The following is a 22863-nucleotide window of genomic DNA, read 5'->3' as shown; positions in this document are numbered from 1 at the left end:
TCCATATGAGCATGTATTCAAAAATTTATGCTTTCATATTGTGCTGCTGTGATGCTCCAACTGTTACTAAGATTGTGCCAAACCTATTTTCAGGTACCCAATTCTATTATAAAGTTCCCTTGAGACAAAAATTGGTGGGTTTTACTTTTTGAAAGCTTCTCAATACATGCAGACACCTCTTTCTAAATTCTAGTTGAATGCATTAGTTTGATTTGCAAGCAAAAAGAACATTGCATTTACGAACTGTGGTTATTAACAGAAAAGAATAGAGAAGCAGAGTATTTCAACTGTTAGTCTATTGAAGCTTAGTAATATTTTAAGTGGAAATGCACTTGGAATAACTATGACCCTGTATTTTACTTTTAAACCCTTTATTTCTTAAGCTATCAAACATGGACCATAGAAGAAAGACTGCTGTTTGTCCTAGCATTCCCAAGCCCTTAACAATGGATGTTTCTGTACCATTCATTTCTTCTAAGTAAAAAGCTTGTGTTACATGAATAAGCACTATGGAAAAATAAAGCATATAAAAGATAAGCAGTTCAGTTGTATGAACTGTATGGAATGGATATCCAACACTTCTCTTGAGAGGGAAGTACTAAATAGCAAATCAAGGCCAAGAGATACTGGCTGAGATTAGTAAAACTGGCTCAAGAAGCTATGAAACGTTAGACTTTTCTGTCTTGCCATATTCACAGTCAAATCATGAAATGTAATGATTTTTAGGAAGGGTTTTGAACAAATTAATGAATTAGAAATTTTCTACTACTTCTAGGAAAGCATCCCAATGCAATCTTTCTTTTTTGTCAAGATTTTTTTTAAATGCTGAAAGTGCACCACAGCCTTGTTCAAGAAACATCTTCAAGAAACAGAGATTTATGTAAGCCATGTTTTCTTTGAACTCATGATGAAAATATTTCATTGGGTTTTTGCTGATTTTGTCCCTCCTGCAACAGTGAAGATTTCTGGAGGTACTTTTCATGCTTCTCTCTTGAAGTTGATTCGTCATTCGCAAGCCTAAAAGGATCCTGGACAGATGTTGGTAATTAGTACAGTTCAACTGAAGAACAATCTCAAAGGTGGATTCACTTTTTACAGCCTCTACTAGTAAGATTCCAGAGTTTGTGGTTCATTTGGTTTAGGGTTTTTTGTTCTTTTGGTTTTGGTTTCTTTGGGTTTTTTACTTTCTGGATAAAACTGAAATCATTGAATCATAGACCATGCATGGAAGGGACAGCTGTAAGTTTTCTAGTCCAAACCTCTGCATGAAGCAGATCCGACTAGAGCAGGTGGCTCGGAGCCCTTTCTAGTTGAGTTCTGAGTATCTTCAGGGATGAGAAGTCTGCAGTGTCTGTAGTGTTCCAGTGTTTGATCAGAATTTTCATTATTCCAGCTTTTGTTCAATGGATCTTGCCCTAATTGCTGTGCAGTTCTGAGACCTGTCCGAGTTCTGGCTCTGTCTTTTGGAAACAGCATCCAGTTTCATGGTCTCTTGTTCAATTAATGATACATTAAGAATGAGAGTTTTTAGCCTACTGGGGTCACTTCTGCTTGAGCATTAGCAGGTCCATTGGTGTCTTATGTTTGTGACCTAGTTAATGGATGAGAAATCCTGCTTTTCTAAACTTTTTTTGTCAAACACACACTGATGATAAACAGAACTCTGGAAATGAATCTTCTGAATCAGAGTAGCAGAGATTTTTGGTCTGGACTTGATACTGATAATTATAGGAGGCAAATGGGGAAGGGAGAAGGCTTGGTGAGGGGAGAAGTTTTTCTCCAGAAAGCATGTTTGAATTCTATCAGATTTGTCAGACTTCTCATAGCAGTTTATGTATGTTTTGTAAAAGTGTGTGGCTTTTGAAGTAGAGAGATATCTGTGATAGAGGCATTACAGAAACTTAAAAATTAACTGTGACTCTTTATTTTTATAATGGAACAAAAGCTTGATCTGTCCATGTTGTGATCATGAGAAACCAGTCATGGTGAAGACTAAAGACTTTGTGAGGACTTTCTGTAAAATCTAGAGTTACGGAAGTTGTTAGAATTAAGTCTATAGATACTGGTGACAGAGAAAGAAGTTGAATAATATTATGATAGCATAGCTGTGCTGAGGTTGGTAAGGTTTTATTTTAGTTCGTCTTTGACAATCTAGAATGAAAGCTAAATGGTATTTTTAAATTAAATTAAATTTAATTCTTTAATTCTTACATTTTTAAAGTTGGGAGTCACTAACAAAGAATCATGGGCAAAAATGTAGAAAAGATCCTCAGTCAGGAAGTGTGTGTGTTAATATAATTCTAGAAGTTTACCAATTGAGATGAGTAATTAAATCCATGTTTGTCTTGTTAGATATTTATTTTCTTTTTCATGGCCATAGATAGATCTTGGCAACCAAGACATTTGGAAGCCAAAGTATACAGTCCTTTTAATTGAAAATATGTGCTAAAAGTACCACTGTGATACTTGCAAAGTCTTTCCTTCTAATGATGCTGTCCTCTAAGTACTTATGGTTACACATGGAATCCTCATGTGGTCCATGGGTTGTGGCCTGGTATAGAGACAAAAATGGTTCATGCATGTGGTAGATCTCTACCTCAGGAAATACTTGGAAGTCAACCTCTGCAATTATTTTTGAATCACAAGCAGAGTAGTATTTTAGATGTTGACCTAAGGGTCATACCTTTTTATTGATCTAGGAGAAAGCATGTCTCTCCCAGTTTGTATTCATTCTTTCTTATACATAAATGTAGACTACGTGTTTGGTGATCTTACATGTCTGTAGAGTTTAGTAACAATGACTGAAAAGTAGTTTCTGCTTTTCCCTGTTGTAAGCACTGTCTAGGAACGCTAAAAGTGTATGCTGAAAGGGAGGGCCCATGAGTGCTAAGCCACAAATTTTTGTGGAATTGATTTTACAGATTATTTCCATACTTACTTTTGTGGAATTTTGGAGATTTTTGCTCATATTAGTTCAATACTATTCATATGAGGATATGATTTGTAAAGAATATTTTTGGTGGTGTTTTTTTTCTTTTAAATGAAGACTATATCCAGCTGAAGGTTTGTTTTGTGATTTTATGCAGTTGCTGAAAATCTTGCCAGCTTTATGATGCTTATAAAAGGTATGTTAGTGTCTAATCATATGCTATAATTGTTCTTCTAAAAATGCTTTTTTAAATCAAAGTGGGAAAATATTGTATCATGGGGTATAAAATCTTACATCCTTCTTAAAGGCCTGGATCCTACATTTCATTTAGATACCTCTAGGGATGGTGACTCAGCCACTTCACTGGGCAGCCTGTTCCAATACTTGGCAACCTTTTTGGTGAAGAAATGTTCTCTAATATCCAGTCTAAACCTCCCTGGTGCAACTTGAGGCCATTTCTTCTTGCCCTAGCACTTGCTACTTGGGAGAAGAGACCGAAACCCACCTTCCTTCAACTTCTTTTCAGGTAGTTGTACAGAGCATTAAGGTCTCACCCGAGCCTCTGTTTCTCCAAACTAAACAAGCCAGCCTCGCTTTCCAGAAAAAATTACTATGATGTGTTCTGTGTTCTTTTTCCCTATAACCTTGAAGTATCTTCTTTAACGTGTGATTGGGCTTGCTGCCGGGTGTTCAAATACAGGTGCTAACTGCCATATTATTGTGCCTTTCATTATGTGAGCTGAAAGGCATACTGCTTCATGGTGGTAGGGATTTCCACATGTCCAATTATATGACTGAATACGCACTGTAATGTGATGGAGAACATGGGCATTTTGGTGATGCTTCATGATAGAAGTAGGGCTTATAGCCCTTGAATGACTAGGGTGGTATTGTCATCTACAAGGTCTTAGATGGTCTACTTCAAGGAAAAAATAAAAGTAGGCTTTCTTTTTTTTTCTGATGTAGCATAAAATCAAAGTTTGCATCTCCTAATATGGAGAGATGCGGATGCTATATGCATTTGGCAACACTTCATTGGTTCAAATAATATTAAATAGAACAATGTTTTCCAAAGTAGTTAATTTTCTCCTTTTTCTTAGAATTTTGAAGCTGTGTTTGCCTAGTATTGTGGTTAAAAATTACTTTAACCCCACCTACCCCAACACAACTCAAACCAAAAATTAAGACTCATAATGCACCCCTCTCACCTTCTAATAGTAGAAAACTTAATTCAATTTCCAAGTTTATTTCAGCACTTAATTCTCTGAAATAATAAAAAGTTTGTATTTCTATTCTTAAAAGGTCTGCATATTGTTTACCTTTGGTTCCTGCCAGAAGTCTTATAGATATCTCATCAAAAAAGTATAGCTTATCCAATGTTCATTAATGAGCACTCCATGTCAAGTAGTGTATTTGTTAATATTTGAGGTATCTCTGAGGAAAAAAATAGCCTTATTTCTTTTTATGTAACTAATTTATTATGGCTTTGGCAGAAACTGTTTCTTATGAAAGTCTTGTGTTAATTTTGTTACTTCAAAGATATATTTTTAAGATCATGTTTATTGTAATTACTGATACAGTCTAATTTTCCAAACTGAAAGGCAGTCCTAAATTTCCCTCTGATTTCATGTCTTCATGGTCTTGTGATGTTAGCCCTTGCTCAATTACATACATTACTTGTTAGATACAGATGATAAATGCTGTAAATTTAATGCAGAATTTAGGAGCTGTTAAGAGCTTTCGTGTTAAAAACTAATACAGAATACTTTCTCTGTTACAAGTGTTGAGACTCCTTGTTAAATAACAAAACACTAAGTGAATGTGAACCACATGGGTCATGCTATATTTGTAGGAAAATTCTGCATTCAATTTTATTGAATTGTCAGCTGCTTTAATAATAATAAAAAAAGAACTTTGGTTAGAACTTTGTGATAAAGAAATTTATCATGAGTTCTCCTTTTCACAGAGATATTCTCGGTATATATGCTTCTTAAATGGTGACTTTTATGTTATTGTTGTGTTTTATTTTTAAAATTGATAGTTATCTTGGCTTTTTGGAGCCTACAGTTTCAACAAAAGACCTTGGTATGTCTGCTAGGTAGGTGCATTTCACAAAAGTTCTTGTGGCCTATGTTAAACTGATGGTCAGGGTTTGGTGACTGAGTTTTTTGTGGGAAAGCTTTCAGGCATCTTAGATATTCACAACTGTCTGTGTCTGAATACATTCATCATGCATTATTGCCAGTCATGGAGAAGAAAGGCCTGAGCAACCTGATCTGAATGCAGTTCTGAACCTGCTTTGAGCTTGGTTTGGATGACCTGCTGCCCTGAATTCTGGCCTAAATTATTATGTGATCTGAGAAATATAAACTTGTTGATAAGATCTACTGAAAATGCAGTGGCTTACATGTTCGTAACCCATGAGAAGTTTCTTTCTTTTCACAAGAATGTGACTGGAGAGCTTCTCCAGCATTTTAGGACATGGATGTCTTGAGAGCTATAGTGTTTTGGAAATGGGCTGGGCTTACTGTGTCTTTTCCAACCATAACTTTGTAATTTTGAGGTTGACTTCTTGTTGCCCAATTTTACAGTTACTTAATTCCAGTATCAGGCATATTTTAAGAGACCACATTTAGTCATAGTAAGACCGTGTGGATTGTTTTGTCTTCTTGTGTTATTTCTTAAATCCTTATGAAGATTGTCAGCACTTAATGTATTCTTTCCTGTTCTGGTACTACAAATAATGTTCCTAGTCTGTGAGGAAAAAAGTGATTACCTGTTTTGGAATAGATGAGTGATTATAAAATCCTGCTTCCGAAATTGTTGCAGTGCTGTCTGAAGTGTTAAATTAGTGCTGCTGTTTTCTAATACCAGAGCTGCATCCACCACCAGAATGTGGGGTGGAATTCAGCATTGTTACCAATTAAGAACAATTATAAGAAATTGTTCAAACATTTTTTAGAGCTGAATGCACATGTACTGATAGACTCATAGAATCATAGAATGGTTAGGGTTGGAAAGGACCTTAAGATCATTTAGTTCCAACCCCCCTGCCATGGGCAGGGACACCTCGCTCTAAACCATATCATCCAAGGCCTCATCCAACCTGGATTTGAACACTGCCAGGGATGGAGCATTCACAACCTCCCTGGGCAACCTGTTCCAGTGCCTCACCACCCTAACAGGAAAGAATTTCCTCCTTATATCCAATCTAAACTTCCCCTGTTTAAGTTTTAACCCATTACCCCTTGTCCTATCACTACAGTCCCTAATGAAGAGTCCATCCCCAGCATCCCTGTATGCCCCCTTCAGATACTGGAAGGCTGCTATGAGGTCTCCATGCAGCCTTCTCTTCTCCAGCCTGAACAGCCCCAACTTTCTCAGCCTGTCTTCATACAGGTGGTGCTCCAGTCCCCTCATCATTCTCGTGGCCCTCCTCTGGACTTGTTCCAACAGATCCATGTCCTTTTTATGTTGAGGACACCAGAACTGCACACAGTACTCCAAGTGAGGTCTCACGAGAGCAGAATAAAGGGGCAGAACCACCTCCTTCGACCTGCTGGTCACACTCCTTTTGAAGCAGCCCAGGATACGGTTGGCTTTCTGGGCTGTGAGCGCACACTGAAGCCGGCTCATGTTCATTTTCTCATCGACCAACACCCCCAAGTCCTTCTCCACAGGGGAGCTCTGAATCCCTTCTCTGCCCAGCCTGTAGCTGTGCCTGGGGTTGCCCCAACCCAGATATCAGACTTTGCACTTGTCATTGTTAAACTTCATGAGGTTGGCATCAGCCCACCTCACAAGCGTGTCAAGGTCCCTCTGGATGGCATTCCTTCCCTCCAGCATATCAACCGAACCACAGAGCTTGGTGTCATTGGCAAACTTGCTGAGGGCGCACTCAATCCCACTGTCCATGTCACCGACAAAGACATTGAACAAGACTGGTCCCAACAGCGATCCCTGAGGGACACCACTCATTACTGGTCTCCAGCAGGACACTGAACCATTGACCACAACTCCTTGTGTGCGGCCATCCAGCCAGTTCTTTATGCACCGAGTGGTCCACCTATCAAATTGATGTCTCTCCAATTTAGAGACAAGGATGTTGTGTGGGACAGTGTCGAAGGCTTTGCACAACTCCAGGTAGATGACAATAAATACTCTGCCCCTGTCCATCCGTTCTGTAGCCCCATCATAGAAGGCCACCAAATTGGTCAGGCAGGTTTTCCCCTTAGTGAATCCATGCTGGCTGTCACCAAGCACCTTGTTGTTTTTCATGTGCCTTTAGCATGCTTTCCAGGAGAATGTGCTCCAAGATTTTGCCAGGCACAGAGGTGAGACTGATCTGTAATTCCCTGGGTCATCCATTTTCCCTTTCTTGAAAATGGGGGTTATATTTCCCTTTATCCAGTCATAAGGAACGTCACCTGACTACCATGATTTTTCAAATATATCATTGTTGATTTTTCAAATATGTCATATTTTTTTTCTATGGTTCTATGATTTTTAACATGCCTTTCCAAAATTGCTTTAAGCCCTTTTGCAATCCACTGAACTTGTTCCAGTTTCTTTTTCAAAACGCAGTGCTGAATATGGAATATGCTTTCTCTGGCTGAGGCATAACCAGTTCTGAGATGATGGGAATAATGTCTTGCTTTTGGGGAAGAAAATCTGCTGTGGTCCTTTGAAGTAGCTTTGGGTAAAGTCAGTAGGAGCTGTTGATGTGATATGTAGTGTATATCTTAAATATCTTTTTGCCTTTTGAAAGGCTGCCTTTCTCCAACTGACTGCTCTGATGGATACTTCAGTGCTGAAATTTGCAGTAGGTATATAAATCACCTGTCTGTTATGAATGGTATTTAATAGTAGGGAGCACGAATATGTTGAGTTCTTGCTTGTTTGCACACTGCTGTCTGCAATGTTCTATCTACACAAATTCCATTGCTATTGGTTGTGTTTACATGTGTTGTTTTTTTTTTTTGAGTTGTATATTGAAGTTCTTAAGAAATAAAACAGCACAAAAGTGCTTGCAGTAAAAAGGTATTTAGTTCTTTTACTACATACGAATATTGGACAATAATTTATCCAGTTCTGTGTGCTTACATTGTGATAGTGGTAATTTAAACTAAAGTCATCAATAAGGACTTGGAAATTATTTTGTTAAATTTTGGAAGATGTGATTGAAGTGTTTCTTGGGGGTGATTTTCAGCAGTGGGTATCAGCTGAAGTGTCTCCTTCTGAGATTCTAATACTTGAATTTGGAGATTTCCTCCAAACCCTTTGAATTCTTTCTCTGAGTATGTGCTTTCACAGTAATAAAAGTTTCTCTAGCCTAAAGTCTATTTTAACTGAAGTAAGTTAACTTTATGAACATTTTCACATTCTATAAAGCTTAAAGTTTTTTTTTGGATCATCCTTCACTCATATATCAGAAAGATATTTTTCTTTTTAAACACAATATAATACCTTTGTTTAAACGGCCATGTACATCTTGAATTACTTTCATTAGCTGAGTAACTTATCCTGCATTTTTGTAAAAGGAACTGCAGTTTAACTATAAATATATGAAAATGCCACAGAATTCAGGGCTACAACTCAAAAATGCTGATCAGTTTGTAAAATCTAAATCAGTCCCTCCATGAAGCCTGGGGAAGGACCTCTGTGGTAGCAGAAAATTTCCAGAAATTCACCACAGTCTTTTTCTAAGTTGCAGTTTGTGCTGATGTTGCTAGGCAGCTGAGAGATGGGAAAAGCAGGAAATCTATTCTGATTTAATCGCAGTGCTGATTTGCAAAAACAGTTTAACAATGGAAAATATTTTTATATTTTAAATCATAAAGACAGAACTATGAAGTACATGGTAGATTGCGACTGCATTAAATTGGATTATTTTCATTACTAATGAAGTCTTCATTTTGGAATCTGATGGTCAGAAATCCTACTTCCTTGACTACTTTGTCTGTTTGCTTTTATTTTGCCTGTTTGGTTTTTTATTTGTTTTGTTTCCTTGTTTGTTTCATACTTGAGGGCAATAAATACAGCTTTTAAAGTACAGTCCTGCTGGTTTCCTGTCTTGGAAAGCTATTTCTACTTTTTTTCTTTCAAAAGATTTTTGAAAAATACTGGCGGGCAGTGCTTATCTTTTCCCTTGAAGTTATTAAAATTCTATCATAAAACACCCAATGTTTTCAATTATGTTGATAAATAAAAATTGTTTTTTAAAAGACATCTTGTAGTCCTAGCCCTTGCATCTTCCGTGTGAAAAAGTTTTTATTTCGGTCCCTTGATCTTTTGAAGAACTTGTAAATTAGGAAGACTTCAGGTAACCTGTGAAGAGGAGTACTTGGATGAAAGACTGAATATTCATTTCCAAATGAGTAGGTGATGAGGTTATGAAGAGCACGTAGATGAGCCAAATAGCAGTTGTATTCAAGCAAAAGGTCTCTACTCACCTATCCTTTAACTGAAGAACAAATATATGAGTCATTTTGTCATTTGACTTCTAGTTGATCATAATGTCAGCACATTCCCCTTATGAGAGGAATGCAGTTCCTCAATGAAATATAGCCATATTCCTGCAGTGTAGAGCATTTTATTACTTCATACTTTTATGATGTGACAACAATGACTTCTTTTATGTTGCTTTGCCTTTGCCTTTTAAAGCTAACACCATACCTTTGGTTTTGCAGGTTTTGTTGGTATTTTATGAGTAAATAGGATATAACAATTTAATGGTTTTTGGTATTGTTTTGTTTTTTTTTTTTATCAAGATTTCTGCTATATTCTGATACCAGTTGAAAAATGGATGACGATGACTTTGGAGGATTTGAGGTATGCTATTTGGATGACTTAATTTTTAAATATAACTATTTTCAACTATTTTTAAAGGTATTTATAGCATGTTATAAAATATGTACTTTTCATGTGTGCTTCTAGGCAGCAGAGAGTTACGAATTTGGAAATGGTGAAAAGCAGACTACTTCCCCTGCTATTGCTTGGGCAGCATTCCCTACAGGTATTGATAAAAATCACTGTGAAAAACTCTTAATAATGTATTGCTGTCTTTCTGTACTCACTGTAAATATTAGTATTCAGAAGGGTGAAAGAATAATGAAACAATGAAAGAACAGGAAGTGATGAAAACCTAGCGTAATAATGTTCCTGAGTAATTATTTTGGGAAGCTGCACAGAGTTAAACTTTCTTGAGGAATGAAAGACAAGTACATTTTACCCAGTTCAAAGGCTGATTGGCATCTCATGGGAAGAAGAAACAGCTTCGTCACTCAAACGATGTTCCTACTTTTGAGTATGGAAGGTCTGTTGCAAATGAACGGAAAACGTACAAAAAGTAAACTTAAAAGTAGGGCTTGAACATGTTTCTTCTTCCATTATGTTTCTTTGATTGTGCTGAAGTCTTTTAGTTGCTTGGGGGGGGGGGGGGGCATTTCTTTTTATTTAAGTTTTTAAAGTTAAAAAATATACATCCTTTATCTCACGCGGAAGCTGAAACATTATGGAGCTATTTTTTTTAATTTATAGAAGTGCCCAGTGCATGTCTGAATTTTAAGAAATTAATAAAAGGTCATTAATAGTAGATAAATGTACAGTATCAGCAGCACTAAAAGATTGAGGAGGTGTTACTTGATTGCCAGTTGATCTTTGTTCTGAGAATTTAGTCTCAGTTTCACTACTTTTGCAGAAAAAAACATCACTTTAGTAGCATTGAATAAAAAAATCCTACACATTTTATTCTTTAGTCAGGAGCTAAAGATTTCTAACTCTTACTATATAATTATGCGGAACAAATTAAGAAAAATAATTATAATTTTAAAAATAAGACAGGGGTTTGTGTAAATATGAAATCCCCATAAATCAGAATCTTGAAATGGTTTGTTTATTTCTGGTGCTACTGGCTTTCATCCATTCCAGAATAGTTTTATTTGTTGCTAAAGTAAAAGAAAACTAATAAAAATCAAATAAGATTTGCAAAAGGTAGCAGTATCAATGACTGCATTCTCCAACCTAGCTGATTCTATGATTCTATGAAAATAAGGAAACTGTAAGTTCCCAAATAACTTTATTATTCATTTTGTTGTTTTGACTGTTGTTACTCAAAAATCCGTAAATTCATTATCATATTTGAATGTGTTTAAATTAAATCCAATATAGCTGTGTGGTGCCCGTCTCATGAAGTCTAACTTATATCTAGCGAGGCATGCACAATTTAAATTATTTGGAAGTAACGTGGAAGCTTTTCATATGATTTGTGAGTGACACAGAAGTCTTAGGATAAGTTGTGCCAAGGTATTTAAAAGAAAACCCCTTGCATTCAGAACATCTTATTAATATAAAACCGTTTACGTGATTTTTCCATTCAAATGTTGCTGTGAATAATTTAACTTATTGCAAGGGGCAAGATATCAATAGCATCAATCAAAATGCTTGTTAGGCATTGACTTGTAAGTTAATGTTTGTCTGCCCAGTGTTATTTATGTTTATATATAAGTTGTTCTTCTCTTAACCTAGCAATTTTTCAGTCAGTAAAGTTTGCTGAAAAATGTAAGAAACTCAAATGTATTATGGTGCTATCAAGTGTGATACCATTATGTATACCCAAGATTCAGTGAACTTTATGGAGCCATAAATTTTCTGCATCCTTGATATTTGAAAGATGAAAAGAGTTACAAAGCAACACTGTAACCTGTTGCACTATTTCTCAGCATGAAGGAAAAAATCAGGTATTATTTCTAGAGCCCCAGTGTTGATTACAATGAGGAATTTTTGCCGTTTAATTTTGTCTTGAGCTTCTTGCTATCTATTTGAAAGTTGATTTCACTTTTTCAATAAGCTTAAAGTATGATAGAATGTTTATCGGTATGTGCAAATAGTTTTTTTTCTGTGCATTTTTCTGTGCACTCCAAATCAAAAAATGTTTTTCAATTGTGGTTGGTGCTTCAGAAGGCGAGAAAAATAAGAATTTATACAGCAGAAATATACTGTTCTTTCCCCTTCCACTAGGACAACTACCAGAAAGCGTGCACCTCTTTCCATTATGTTTATCTAGCAATGTCACCTAATAGAAAAAGTTTATACTGGTTTTATTCTAAATGATAAAAGGGAGAAAAAAAATCTGTTTACTTTTTAGTCTTTCATGGTTTCAAGTTTTATTTTGAACCCATTATATCAAATGCTGTATAAACATTGAAACAGAGAGTAGGGCTGGTCCAAAGACATCAGCTCTGTGAGACAGTATGCATTATGAGTACGGAGGAATGAGGAAGTAGTGAAAGAAAAATAACACACGCGTGTAGTGGGGTTACTTAGATGTCTTTGCTACTACTGTTAGCAAAGTCCGAAGAACCAGCTGTTATTTTGGGTCTATTCCTTCTGATTATCTGAGATAGAAATGAGCAATCCTTCTTACCTAGTGTCATTATATATGTGATGGATATCCTTTTTTCTATCCAGCCTTAATATGAAGTGCTAAGAAGAATCACTATTGTACACCCATCATCTGGACTTTGGAGAGATGTGAGGGAACTACTCAGACATCACTGTTTTCTTGGCTTGTGTTTGTAAAGTTGAAAAAGAGAAGAGCCAACCAACAAAACACTCTGAGAATAAAAAGCTGATCTTTGGAAAGATGAGATCTGTCTATGAACAGTGACAGAGTATGAAGCCTTATGTTTAATCCTCAGATTTAAACATCGTTCAGTACTAACACAAAAATAAGTTTTTAAGAACTCTAAAATAAATTATGGAATATTCTAGTGTCTTATCACTGGTCCTTCTGGATAGCAGAAGTTAAGAGGTTGTATTAATTATTATGGGCGATGTCAGTTCTCATTTCAATAAGCATGCACTGGAGTATTGAAGTGCCTGTTTTATTTTTAATTTGCATGGCTTGAAAGGTGCTGTTTCCAGCTGTTTTATTGAAATAGTTGTTTTCAATTCTTTTCATAATTTATTTTTTTTCTCTGCAGAATACTAGCATCTTAATTTGGGAGGGGTAATGGAGGGGTGGAAAATAGTAGGAAACTAAGATATCCCTAAGGAGATTGGAGGAAACTCGTTTCATTCTTTGCCATGATTGGACAGGTTCAGAGGTCTTTGTTGAGAATGAAATACAGCCTCATTTAACTCTGGAAAGGTCATTTTCTTTTGCTAACATTTGCTATACTTGGGGTATGCGGCTTTAAAAATGAGTCGGATAACTTTTCAGATTTGACGATCGGAATAGTTAAAAGATGTCTTGTCGCATGTTTATTAGAATACATATCACCTCCCTCTCTCTCTTCCTTATAGCTGCCAAACTGCTTTAAAAGACAGTTATATTGCCTGAATATTTTGGCAGTTTTATGGAAACCCATGTCTTAAGAAAAACAATGCAGGACTGATGAGAATGAGTTCTTACTTTTCTTATGTTGTGTAGTCGCTGAATACTGAAAGATTTGTGTTTGAGGTTCAACTAGATGGTTGCAGTGTTGTAAACTTTTGGTAGCTGTGTACAAGTTCTACTTTAAGAAGAAGTTAGGAAATAAAATTAGTATTTCCATATGGCCTTTCATTTAACTTGCTGCAATAGCGTATGTAATTACTTATTTTCTGGAGTAGTTTGGCTTTGGAAGACTAAAATATGGGGAAGAGCTTTCTGCTGTGAACTACAACAAATCGTCTTGAAAGTACATTAAAGTGCTTTTTCTTTCCTGTCTATATGTTGATGTAAACTGGTGTGTGTAAAGAAGCAGCCAAGTGTTTCCTGTTGGTAGGAGGACATTCAAGCTTGTTGAAGTCAACAGAGAAATTATTATCACCTTATGTAGACATGTACTTGCTGATTCTAATGCCATAACAGATGTGGAAATGTGCTTCATTCTGGTAAATCAGTGATCTGCAAATACAGTGATTGAAAGTGTTGGTTTTGAAAAGGAAAAGAAAGGGAAAATTGCTAAGGAAACTACTAAAGCTCCTACAGCTTTGCAGAATACTATGCATGCCATCCAAGACACAACATTTATTATTGGCATATTGGGTGTCAATTGATATCTATTAATGTATCCCTCTACTCATTCTTCAAGCAGTTTAACCCTTTCTAGTAGTTCTCCATTTACATTGAGCTAAAAGCAGTGTAAGTACTGAAAATACTTTGTTGATTTGGGATTATATTTATCAGTTGATGCTTTTTGTTTCATAGGAAAAGAAGAATTTTTAACAGATTCTGCTGCTCTTCCTTCATAAATTGTTTTTCACTGTTTTTAATGATTAATTTTAATGAGTGTTACAGACGTCTTTTGGAATGCATGTGACATATTCTGTTTTGTGCTAGTTTGCTGTGTATTGGCAAAATAAATGGGTTGACATTTGTAAACCTGGTAATTTTCAGTTTATTTTTCCCTAAGCTGTTTATTAAGTGTTATGCAGGCTGTAGATCCCTGTGTTCTAGCTCTGACATTACAGCTGACAGAAATTCCTGCCTTGTAGAATACAGTTTTCTGTCTCTTACAGTTGTGCTTGAGCAGCTGTGTGGCCCTGGGGTTTAAGCAGATCAGTGAAATTTGGATACACAAACCCAGTCTATATGAATGTTAGTTTTAACTGAAAATGTTCAGTGGTACAATTTACAGTGTGTACAGTATAATTTAAAGGCTCATTGAATTCTATCATCAAAGACATGGGTAGTTGAGGATGGAAATACAGTCTTTGTCTCCTGTGGTTTTTTATTTTTAACAGCTGAAACCTGCCTGTGGGAGAAGTGTACTACAAGTAGTTTACAACATTCTACAAAAGTATGTGAAAGAATTATTATATGGTCTGTTGCTCATGGCTCTGGTGGCAAACCATCTGTTAATTGCTGGATATAAATAACGTCCAATTAGTAAATGTTACTCATGTTTATTTGTTCAGTGATAGATTTCATATCTAATGTCTTCAGTCTGAAGCTCAGTATGAAGTATGGAATGTGATCTAATAGTTCATGTTCATCTGTATTTTGTTTTCAGAATTTGATTCCCTAGGATTTTAATAATTGTTTGAGCTTCATTAGTAAGATAGAGATACAGATTTTTTTCTTGTGTGAGCAAGATTGCAGGCTGTTACTGATCTCTTCTATTAGTTCGGTCAGCTCTTACATACAAACCTATTACAGAATATTCTTAATAATAGGAAATCAATAGTGTATGACTGTGTATCATAGCAGGTGGTGCAGCAGTTGGAGAAGGTTTATAAGTGGTGCTGAGAAGCCAATATTCATACTACATGTGTTTCAGGAGTTTTATTTCAGACTAGTGTTATCTTGGTGCTGTGGACTTGAATGTCCATTAGTTGTTGGATTCCAGTCAGACATTTTTATCAGAGGCAAGTTTTCATTTTGGGAGTTCTGAAACTGTTCCATTATGATAACTAAGGCATGGCAAGCAGGAAATTATGGAGGGGTCATCTTCAAAACCAAATTTTGAGTTGAACTAAAATGCTAATGCAATTTCACCAGTATATACACAAGAGGAATGAATTAAGTGAGCTTGAATTACAGACATAGAATTACATGTAATTCTAGGAATGTCTAATTTATGAATCCTGAACACTGCTGGAAGTGAAAAGATTTTGCGAAAAAGATGTTTGAATGATACCTTGGAGAGTTGCCGCCTTTTCTTGTCTTCTGCAAGATCATGTATTTAGCTGAATAATTTTAAACCATGGTATTCAGAGGTGGTCACCAATTGTTGCTCTTCATTTCCCAGACTTTATTTTGCCAACTTCAGAGGTGGGTTTTTTGTTTCTGCTTTTTGTTCCCCCTCAAAATGTGAAGCATTCGTTACAATAACTGGAATCACTGAAAGCTTGATTCCACATAAAACTGTATTATCTGAAAAATAAAGTCTTATATCTAGTGTGGATGTCACTGAATATATGAATACCTTAAGTTTTAAGGAGTCTCCATTCCTCATCTGTATCCAGACTCAGTTTCTAGTTTTACTTCTGTGATAAATTGTTTAAATGTGAACTATGATATGGTCATCATCACCAAAGGGTGAATGCCAACCCCACAAAGATCAGTGTCATGCTAGTTTTGTCACTGTGAGTTGGTGGGTTTAGGAAAAGAAACAACTTGTCTGGTCAATCAGAATTGCCTGATGCATTATTTTAGTTGGTTTTCCACCTGTTGGAAATTGATTTCAAACTAAAATTCAGGATATTAAATGATAGCATAGAACAGAGACATAACTGGTGTTTTTAGAAGCAAAAAGGTCATCCTCTCTGTCATCTCACTGCTATTTGAACTATCAGAGTAGGTAATGGTTAGAGCAAGCTGGTTTGACAGGAGCACAGCCTAAAAAGGCCAATTTCCAATCCTGGAGAAGAGTTTGCTGTTAAAGATACAGTTGTGTCACCATCCTTTGTTTTGTCCTGGTTACCTAAAGTGGTTCCTGTTCTGTTTGCTGAAATACTGTCCTATAGGGTTTTCATCCAAGTATCCAGAATATGCTCAACTGTCTTTTTTCCTCACCTGTTTTCTCCATGTTCAAATCTACTATTGCTTCAATTACCATACTGTCTTGTGGTCTGCTTCCTTTCTTCTTTTTCTTAGATGAGGTTTGTGTGTTCCTCTCTGTTAATTTGAATCCCAGAACTGGGAGATAAAGAAGATAGGACTCGGAGCATCTGGATTCAAGGATTAGTGTGTCCTTTCGAATGCTTTTAGGTCAAACATACACACTTGTTTGCACTGCGTTATGCATACTTCTGCAGTATTAAAGAGATATTGAGAGGCTCAGCCTTGCTTCAGGCTAGTGGCATCTCTTATGTTTTACCTATTTGTAACAATAATGTAAACTGTTTTTTCTAAAGCAAATGGACATACCTTTTTGTCTACTGCAAGGACAATACCAGTAGCTATATGAAAGGTTGCAGAACTTTGCTATTAAATTAAAAATGTAGAATATTAGAATCACAAAATAGTTATAGTAGGAAAGGACCTTAAGATCATCAAGTTCCAACCCCCCTGCCATGGGCAGGGACACCTCACACTAAATCATCTCACCCAAGGCTCTGTCCAACCTGCCAGGGATGGAGCATTCACATATTACTTGGGCAACCCATTCCAATGCCCACCACCTTGACTGTAAAGAAATTCTTCCTTATACCCAATCTAAACTTCCCCTGTTTAAGTTTGAACCACTTACCCCTTGTCCTATCACTACAGTCCCTAATGAAGAGTCCCTCCCCAGCATCCTTGTAGGCCTTCTACAGATACTGGAAGGCTGCTATGAGGTCTCCACGCAGCCTTCTCTTCTCCAGCCTGAACAGCCCCAACTTTCTCAGCCTGTCTTCATATGGGAGGTGCTCCAGTCCCCTGATCATTCTCTTGGCCCTCCTCTGGACTTGTGCCAACAATTCCATGTCCTTTTTATGATGAGGACACCAGAATATTGCACACAATATTGCAAGTGAGGTCTCATGAGAGCAGAGTAGAGGATCACCTCCTTCAACCTGCTGGTCATGCTTGTTTTGATGCAGCCCAGGATACAGTTGGCTTTCTGGGCTGTGAGCGCACACTGCCAACTCATGTTCATTTTCTCATCGACCAACACCCCCAAGTCCTCCACAGGGCTGCTCTGAATCTCTTCTCTCCCCAACCTGCAGCTGTGCCTGGGATTGCTCCAACCCAGGTGTAGGACCTTGCACTTGTCATGGTTAAACTTCATGAGGTTGGCATCAGCCCACCTCATAAGCGTGTCAAGGTCCCTCTGGATGGCATTCCTTCCCTCCAGCGTATCAACAGAACCACACAGCTTGGTGTCATCGGCAAACTTGCTGAGGGCGCACTCAATCCCACTGTCCATGTCACTGACAAAGATGTTGAACAAGACCGGTCCCAACAGCGATCCCTGAGGGACACCACTCGTAACTGGTCTCCAGCTGGACATTGAGCCATTGACCACAACTCGTTGTGTGCAGCCATTCAGCCAGTTCTTTATCCACCGTGTTGTCCATTCATCAAATTGATGTCTCTCCAATTTAGAGACAAGGATGTTGTGTGGGACAGTGTCAAAAGCTTTGCACAAGTCCAGGTGGATGACATCAACTGTTCTGCCCATGTCCATCAGTTCTGTAGCCCCATCATACAAGGCCACCAAATTGGTCAGGCAGGACTTCCCTTTAGTGAATCCATGCTGGCTGTCACCAAGCACCTTGTTGTTTTTCATGTGCCTTAGCATGCTTTCCAGGAGAATCTGCCCCAAGATTTTTCCAGGCACAGAGGTGAGACTGACTGATCTGTAATTCCCCGGGTCATCCATTTTCCTCTTCTTGAAAATGGGGGTTATATCTCCCTTTTTCCAGTCATCGGGAGCTTCACCTGACTGCCATGATATTTCAAATATGATGGACAGTGGCTGAGCGACTTAATTTGCCAGCTCCTGCCGATTCAGGTTCTTAAGATGGTCTTGAACCAGGTTCTCTCCTACAGTGGACCCAAGGTCATCATTCTCACAGTCCCTGCATCTGCCTTCCAAGACTTGGGTGGTGCAGTCAGAGCACTTGTCAGTGAAGAATGAGGCAAAGAAGTCATTAAGAACCTCAGCCTTCTCCAAGTCTAGGGTATCCAGTTCTCCTGATATCTTCTGGAGAGGGCCAACCTTGTCTCTAGTCTGTCTTTTGTTTGCTATGTACCTATAGATTCCCTTCCTGTTATCTTTAATATCCCTAGCCAAGTTTAATTCTAACTGGGCCTTAACTTTCCTAACTTTGTCCCTAGCTTCCCGGACAAGATCCCTGTATTCTTCCCAGGCCACCTGTCCTTGCTTCCACGTCCCTCTGAATTTCCTCAGCGTCTTCTTACCCATCCAAGGAGGTCTCCTTGCCCTCCTGCTGCACTTCCTTGTAGTTGGGACTCAACACTCCTGAGCTTGCAGCAGGTGATCCTTGAATATCAACCAAGAGTCTTGGGCCCCCCTGCCCTCTAGTGTTTATTGCATGAAACCTTACCAAGCAGGTTCCTGAAGAGGCCAAAATGTGGGCAAAGCTTTCTCTTCTCTGTTCTTTTTATTTATTTTATGTCTGAAACTTTTATAAAAGTGCTCAAGTTTCTTTTGTGCTGAGTTGGTAATAATGATCCACTATTCAGGATTTTTATGGCATAACTGGAAATTGCTGTGGAAGAGCTCTCACTTCAGTATTAATTACACTTTTCTTAGCTAGAAAGTTATTTACTTTATCTTTTGAGCTCTTATAAAAGATAAACCTGCTTTTATCATGTGTCTTGGTAAGCTGTTTGTGTCTTCAAAGGCAGTTGAGGTTTTTTTACCTTTAAAATTTCAAACCTTAGGAAATTTTAAGTACCTTTTTACAGTTGACCTAAACTGATCAAAGATCGTGCCGAAGCTGAAAGGGTATGTGAAAGCAAAAAAGACAAAAGTTAATATTGATGCTTTTGATGGCAGTTGTCTTGTGAAATCTCTGTGTAAGTTACAAGTCTGAATTTAGTGTGACTGTACAGTTTTAAATGTCTTTAAGTTGATGGTACTAAAAAATACATGAACTGTGCAAGTAGATTGTAAGAGATACATAACCTTATATTGATACGACTATACTTCTTGCTAGTGTGATGGATTTTGGTAGGTATAGGTTTCAGAACCAGCAGTATTTTTTTAATGTTTTCTTTGTATTGTGTTCTGTGTTCTGTTTTTTTTTCTTGCATTAGTATCTGAAGTCCATATATCTCCTGATGTTCTCCTGGAGCACTCGGTGCCGTCTTCCTGCCTGGTTCCTACTGAGTCATTCAGTTTATCAAGTGATAATGTGACAAAAGCTATTAAAACAGCCACCAGTGTTAAAAACCCTGCTGTTCCTGAAGAACAGGTAAAACCACAATTTTTGTGTTTCAGTAGGGGAACAGTATGTATTAAATATCTTAGCATTGTATCTTTTCTGTCCAAGAGTTGCCCTTTAAGAACATAAGGTCTTTGGTGTCTTGTAGTACAGACTTTGAAGTAAAATAATTTTAGATTATGTTTAAATCCTATAACTGCAAGGCACCATAGTACTTCGGTATAGACTGCAAGAGGATCTGTGTTAGTTACTAAAAGTTAAAGGCATGCCGATACTGCTAGGCATGAAATTAGGAAACGATAGCAGGAAGGGTCTCTAAAAAGACTACGTTATTGGTAAAGCTGTAATGATTATGGCTGTACATATATGTCATACTTTCTCAAGCGGTTTTAGGTCTAAAGTAGTAACTTTTAATATTAAATTAATTTTATTTGTATGACTATTTTACTTCTCCTTCTCCCCCATTACATGTAAAGGTTTTTTTTTGTGATCTGACAGAGTCCTAGTTAGGTGATCTTGATCTCTCTTAATGGATGCAATACTGCTAAGAACTGATCTTCTTTGGTAGGGGTGAAAGTGTGGGTTTTTTTAACTAAACAGATGAGCAAGGGAGGGAAAATATTTTCTGTGTGGAGATTAGCACACAAAAGGTAGATTTCCATGGATGAGAATTAAATAGATTTACCCTTCCAAGTGAATTTTTATTGCCACTGATTGCAGTGACACCTATTTAAACAAGTTTATTGATTGTAAAATTCCTTGTTTCGGAATGCATAGTAGCATATACTTGAGTTAGAAAGTGCTCTTGTCTTTCTCTGAACCCATCAATATTTTTAGCAGTTTGCAACCCTCTCATTTTCAGCACTTACTTGGTTTCTTATTCTTCACAATTAAGTCAGATTTCTGTAGTCTGACCATTTACAAGCATTTATCTAGTGCTATTTAAAAAACTTGTACAAATACTTCTTTTGATTGAACTGACTTACTGGTTTTCTTTTGAGCAATATCTGTGCGTTTGCGCCTTCAGAAAGATTGTGGTTAGTAAAGCTCCAGTAGTTCAGTCTTAGTAATGAATTAGTAACTGGTTTGTATCTGTTCCCAGCCTAATGTTGTGGGGAAAGCTTATAAAAAGTGAAGAGAGCATGTGCCCAAATGCAAATGATACCAGAGGAAATTTCTTAGAAATCTGAAAGTTGGGTTGTTTTTCTCTTGAGAGAGAGGGAGTGTTTGTTTTCTTTCTTGACTGATGCCAGCCAGGGTCATTTTCTGTGTTGAAAGCTCTCTTCATCTGCCTCTCTGACAATGTTTTGATAAGTAAATTTCTGTTACTGGCAGAATGATCAAAATATGCTTTTCTTCAGCAACAACAGATCCTATCCTTGTTTTTGGCTAACGGTGAAATATGAATAACCTGTACACTTTCTTGTTTGAGCTAGGCCAGCTACTTTAGCTTGCGTGTTCTCTGGAAAGAGCACTTTGGATATTCCAGAATACTGAGGCCTAGGTGTATTTTTTTTTAAGCTAAAAATAATTTGGTTAGGTAATCTTACTAAAAATAAGAAATACATTTTGTTACTTCTAAATAAGTATATGTGCAAATTCTAATTGTAGGCTGTGTTTCAATTTTTCTCATCCTGTTCTGGTCAGCTACTGACAGACCCATAGTTCTATGAACTTTCTTCTTAATGAAGGAGGTAAAGGGAGTTGAGATGAGGTCCTTCAACATTGTTTTAAAATGGAGATCACACTTTCCACTTTTGGATAAAACGAAAGGAAAACAGTGGATGTAAAATTCAAACATTTAAACCTGTTACAGGAGGATGTGAGAGCTGTGTTCTATAATTTTATCTCCAGAGCCTCTTGAGTTTTCCTGTTCACCACCATTCTCCAAATCTCAAATGCTTTTGGTTTTCAAATTGATGTTAAAAAAAGTGTTTATTTTTGTGCTTTGCAGAAGATACAGGGTTATTACTGATGTTTCATCTCTTTAGGGTTGTGTATTCTAGAGGCCTCCATTTCAGTTTTTGTACTCTACAGTTCGCTGAAATAGCATTAAATAAATGTTGTAGCTATGTCCCAGTTATTCTTATTCTGTTGGTCTAGCTTCAAGATGAGATTTATTTTAGTGCAAAAAGTTTCTATTCCCTTTCTATGACTACTATTTGTAGTCTGCACTGGGTGAAAACATGGAGTGACTAATCCAAGGAGAGTTTATTTCCACGTAAGCATGATGCTTTGAAACAGATGATTCAATTTCACTTCTGTCTCTTTTCACCTCTTTTGAGTATTTTGGACTCATTGGAAAGTGAGATATCTGTGCCATCCTCCTTCTTAAAGCCTTCTCCTGAAGTCTGATTAAAATGCAATTGAGGATATTGAAAGTATTGATGTGAATCCGTCTAGAATTACTAGCTACTGTTCCATTGCTGGAGCTTTCTTTTTGGCCACCATATCCTACATGAAAAAGTGTGTGCAGCCAATTTTAGAACAGTGTGGTTTTAAAAAAGTAATCCTAGTATTTGCAGCTTTTAAGTTCTGTAATGTCATCTGGGAATGAAATTTGACTTGGCTGGAATGTTAAATTTCCTTTATAATTTCCTTTACATTTTTTTTTCTTTTTCTTGTGTGAATTAGATTCAAGCAGATATTCCAGTTGTGTCTTTGAATGTAATCGAAGACAACACTTCAGTTACATCAGCCACTGCTTTAGTTGATGCGGAGACACAGAGAACAGATGAACCAAAGAGCTCCCTTCATCAAGCTCTTGCAAACCTAAAAATCAAGCTTTACACTGCTGAAGAAGAAAAACTAAAAATCAAAAAGGTATGAATACTTTCTTAATAAAAAGTGTTTAGCATTTATATAGGATTTAAATATATATGTAGATGGGAAAGATTCATGTTTTGTAGAAATTATCCCAATTCCAGAGAAATCATCCAAATTTAGCTAAAATACTCTCCCCTCCCCCTCCTCCTCCAATATCTGGTGTCTATTTTAGGCTGAAATTTTCTAAAGTTTCAAGTTCTCCTTTAGAAACTTTTTCGGGGGGGGGGGGGGGGGGGGGAAAGAAAGAAAGAAAAGAAAAAAAAAAGATATATTTTTATCAT

General features: G+C 37.0%; 1 protein-coding gene across 5 annotated transcripts in view; it reads left to right on the top strand.

The window, feature by feature from the left end:
• Positions 1-22863, top strand: part of CCDC91 (coiled-coil domain containing 91) — a 123517-nt gene that overhangs the window by 20736 nt on the left and 79918 nt on the right. For 4 of the 5 annotated variants that reach the window (XM_061358178.1, XM_061358196.1, XM_061358161.1 and 1 more), the window contains exons 2-5: positions 9700-9760; positions 9866-9944; positions 19629-19786; positions 22391-22579. In XM_061358178.1, the coding sequence (XP_061214162.1) occupies positions 9731-9760; positions 9866-9944; positions 19629-19786; positions 22391-22579 (456 nt within the window). In that variant the 5' untranslated portion in view covers positions 9700-9730. Of the gene's footprint in view, positions 1-3101; positions 3126-9699; positions 9761-9865; positions 9945-19628; positions 19787-22390; positions 22580-22863 lie in introns of those variants that run through there. The other variant, XM_061358170.1, reaches the window with a different exon arrangement.

Source organism: Neopsephotus bourkii, unplaced genomic scaffold (assembly GCF_033783945.1).
Source record: "Neopsephotus bourkii isolate Nb327-2 ecotype Australia unplaced genomic scaffold, CSIRO-AGI_Nbou_v1 NB_107, whole genome shotgun sequence".
Taxonomy (NCBI): Eukaryota; Metazoa; Chordata; class Aves; order Psittaciformes; family Psittacidae; genus Neopsephotus; species Neopsephotus bourkii.
Note: the sequence above shows the minus strand (reverse complement) of the source record. Positions and strands in the feature narration are given on the sequence as shown.